The following is a 4,308-nucleotide window of genomic DNA, read 5'->3' on the forward strand; positions in this document are numbered from 1 at the left end:
TGAGGGCGTGCAAGGTCGTCTACCGCACAGGGCTTTAAATTTTTTACGGTTAAACTGTTACTAAATAGGGTCTCATAAATCTTTGCCACTATTAAAATATGGTTAAATAGGACCTCTAATTATTTTTTCACGGTTGAACCATGACTAACCTACACAGGGCCTCCAAAAAATTGTGACGGCTCTCATATTTATCATTTTGTCATTGCAATTATCCATTTGTTGTCAAAATTATGATAATGTAGTATTGGTCTTGGAGAGTGTATCTGATTCTGAATATGCCCATGAAAGAAACCAACAATTCTTATTCTTGCTTGGTTTACTTCAACTCTAACCGTAGCCATGTCAAACACTGCATAAACGATTATCCGATTAATTTTATCACAAAGAAAGAAAGAGCCAAACATATTCAAATTTCTGAGTTCCTTGGTTTCACTATTTCACAACAAAAGAAGTATTTACAAATTCAACTACGCAATGTTGAAACATATCAGAGAAAATAGCATCTACAAAAAAAATCATTCAACCTCTGATAGTTTCTATATGCTACTAATAATTGTTTTAAATAACGTCTCTCTACTCATAGGACGCAAGAAATAATATTCGGGCCATGTTTGAATAGCCCAAATGAAAGTAAAAAACAATCAAAAGTCAGCAAGACCATCATCTTCACATTCTTCATCTCTGTCTTCAAATATGGTCTCTAGCTTAGGAATGTTGGAGGGTTTCCAAGGGAACTCAAGAAGTGAAGGTGCAACCTCCATCCATGGCTTCATCGCGGGCCTTTGTTCTCCTGCCATTGCAGCTTGTTTGTCGCGGTGGTGGTGTACGTGACGCTTGATGAAGCTTTATTATTTTTATTAGGTCAATCTCTCTCTATGCCCTTGAATGAAACACAGAGAGAGAATGCAAGCGAAAAAGAATAACTAGTGGAAAACTATAACACAGTTTCTTTGAGGGATGTTTTATGAATGCTGTGAATTGATTGAATGAATTGGTATTGAGGAATGATGAGGGATATATATACATGCAAACTTAAAGAGGCTACGCAACAAACTGAGGTAATGTGAGGTTGGAGAGCAAGGGAACTAGAATAACTCATGGCCAATAGCTTCAAAACTATCAATGAGGGACAAATATAGTTTTTTTTTTTTCAGGGATTTGTTTTTTAAGATTGCTAAATGTGGAAAGCAAAATATGAAGTGGAGATTAGAGTGTCTTAAAAATAGGAAGAGGATAGTATGGTAAAATTTTCATAGTATGAAATCGGAACTATTATGTCATTCATACATAATTCAAAAAATAGTCCTTTTGAAATTCAAATTTTTCATAGGGGCGAATACAGCATAAACCATATATAAGTCATAACATAATCATTTTGAAATCCAAATTTTCATAGGGGTGAATACGGACTTTGAAATATGAATTTCCTCGTATCAATGAGAAGTTCAAATGCAGAATGATTTAAACATAGGTTATAATCTAATGTAGTTCAAATGCATTTCAATTCGATGTAGCCTAATGGATTTTAACTAGAATCATTTAAGGAAATGCATTGCATGCATCAAATGACAAAAAAAAACAAGAATGAATAAATACCTTACCGACTATGAGAGATGAAATTGCTTATCTTGAATATAAGTAGAAGTTGATGAAGTTACTGGTTTGAATGCACAAAAGTAGATATTGAGAGAAAAATTTGAAAAAATGTTGGACAGAGAGATTAATGAGTTATGCTGTTCTCTGAGAGAAATTCTTTAATTGCTTTGAAATGTAAGGGAAAGTAAAGAAAAATACTATATGCACCACTTAAATGACTGCGTCGAAATTTCAGAGTATAATGTGTGGCTATGATATCGGATTTATAGTGTCACGATGCATTCAGATTTCGAAATTCAGAAGGTGTGAAAAGAGTACTCTGAATTTTCAACACGGTGTGAGTGAACAATTCCCTTAATATTAAAATACATTACCCAAAAATAGAACGAAACTCCCAACAATATTTCTATAATTTTTTTACAAGATCTATTCAATAAAAACCCAACATTTCAAGCAGATTCAACATGTTAAAGAATTAGATAATCAAACTCAGATATTAGCTTCGAATTTTCTCCTTTACACCCCTACAGGCTACAACCTAAATGATCTAATGAACAAGATTTCATATACAACCAGGAAATACCATATTCAAAATCCAATAACATTTTTTTACAGCATGCTTAATCTAAAAAAGTATTTTTCCATAAAATGAATTAAACAGTGAAAGTTAGGAAAATAATGGAGATGATTAATACTTTTGCTTCAATGAGTGAAACTACTTCAGCTTACTCTTCTGCTTAGTAAGTAAGTAGCAAAAACAGACACCAGAACAAACAAAAAAACATGTCTTATGAATAGAAACTTAACCTAAAGTTTTTTAACCCCGAGACACATTTCATCATACCTCTTCAATCTCAATCCCCTGACTAAGTTCACCCACAGTTAAGATAACAATAAGTCATTGAGATGCAAATGTGCAAGAATCGACTACAAAAAACAAATCATGCAATAAGATTTCAACCATCAAAATCATGTCACATACTATGATCCACATCCACCTAATCAGTGAAACACACTTCATTGGTCGATCATTTCTTTTAAAGAGGATGTCGGCATTTATAGTTTGTTGCTGTAGGAAACTCATAATGTTAAATGCAATTTTCAACACTTGAAATAAGAGGACATAATGTCCCCGTGACACATGGGAAACATCTAAAAAAAAGTAAGCCATTTAAGTCTGCCTATCAAATTGCCCCCACCCAATGAGGAAAAAAAAGTAAGATAGCCCAGAGTATTACTAGCTATAACTTTACACAGGATAGAAAATAAACGATAACTTAGCATGTCCTTCACAGTTACAGCAGAAAGAAAAAAAATACATGAACACACACAGATGGAATTGGATTCCTGTGATACCAGAATTGCATAAAAAATTCTCAACACTTCGCATCATCTCAAGTTAGATTGCAATGTTTATAAAACAAAACACACTTCGATCAGTTCCATAATGAAACAGCAGGGTCTACGGTTAAGCTATATGAATGTTTCGGTTTAAAACAGTCCAAAAATGACCCAATAATATATCTCTCCATTTTGGTTTCGGTTTCCAATCGGAAAAAACATAACAGCATTGCTGCGGTAAGACCAAAGTAACTGCAGGAAATCCATTTCCGAATCCAAAACAATACCAAGAAGCTCAACTAACTAAAGCTTGACATTATGCTCTTAAACCCAAACCTAATTAACAACTATCTAACACAATTACTCAACATGTGAAAAACAAATTAATGTAAAAAAAATTAATCAAATACTAAATTACTCAACTCAACATGTAAGAAAAAAAAAAACTATAATTAAACAATAACAGAAAATCTTAACCAGCATATAAAACATCTCAATTACTCAAATACTAAATCCATTGAACAAAATCTTCAACAATGCAAAAAGTCTAGGAAACAAAACAAAAAGATAAACCTACTTCTTAATCCTGAGGAATTTCAACATCTCCATCGTTAATCTCCTGCTGCAAATCCTTCGGGTCCTTTCCATCGACGGTACATCCAACCGACACACACGTACCCAGAATCTCCTTCACCGTCCCAGCAAGTTCCTTCGCCATCGATCTCGGCTTCATAATCTTCGCAATCTCAATCACATCATCCAGAGAAATATTTCCATTATGCTTGATGTTTTTCGTCTTCTTCCGATCCCGTTCCGGCTCCTTCAAGGCCTTGATGACGAGCGCAGCCGCCGATGGAACAACCGCAACCTTCGCCTGACGATTCTGGACGGTCAGCTTCACCGTCACTCTTAAACCCTTCCAGTCCTTGGCTGTCTCCTTTGCAATATCTTCCCCGATCTTCTTTGGGGAGAGACCGAGGGGACCGATTTTGGGAGCGAGTGAACTCGCTGCTCCAACCTCGCCACCGGTGACCCGGACGTAGACCTCCACCACCTGCGACGGATCAAGCTTTGGCGGCATGGTTGCTGAGTGTAAGAATTAGGGTTTCGGGAAAATGAGGAGAGAGCAGGAAAATCCTTTTATATATTGGTTTGTTGGTACACTCATACAGTAAACTCTTTTTACCCAAATATCTTTTACTTTATTTAAATATTTTTTAAATTTATTTTCTAAGATTTTATGTTACAGTGGTAAAAAAAATTAATATATTACATGAATTAAGTAAATTGTGGTACTTTGCTCAAAAAAAAAAAAGTAAATTGTGGTACTAAATTTATTGAAAATTTATATTTTAAAATCAAAAATTTTTT

General features: G+C 34.5%; 1 protein-coding gene across 1 annotated transcript; it reads right to left on the reverse strand.

Moving 5' to 3' along the window:
- Positions 1-403: 403 nt before the first annotated feature.
- LOC131653835 (large ribosomal subunit protein uL11x-like) lies at positions 404-4,064 on the reverse strand. Its single transcript, XM_058924132.1, has one exon. It carries the CDS (start codon positions 4,016-4,018, stop codon positions 3,518-3,520), a length of 501 nt encoding a protein of 166 aa, XP_058780115.1. The 5' UTR covers positions 4,019-4,064; the 3' UTR covers positions 404-3,517.
- Positions 4,065-4,308: the final 244 nt, after the last annotated feature.

Source organism: Vicia villosa, linkage group LG2 (genome assembly GCF_029867415.1).
Source record: "Vicia villosa cultivar HV-30 ecotype Madison, WI linkage group LG2, Vvil1.0, whole genome shotgun sequence".
NCBI lineage: Eukaryota > Viridiplantae > Streptophyta > Magnoliopsida > Fabales > Fabaceae > Vicia > Vicia villosa.

What these genes read in the sequence shown, in the direction of transcription:
- LOC131653835 (XM_058924132.1), bottom strand. Translation starts at nt 4,018, where the DNA reads ATGCCGCCAAAGCTTGATCCGTCGCAGGTGGTGGAGGTCTACGTCCGG.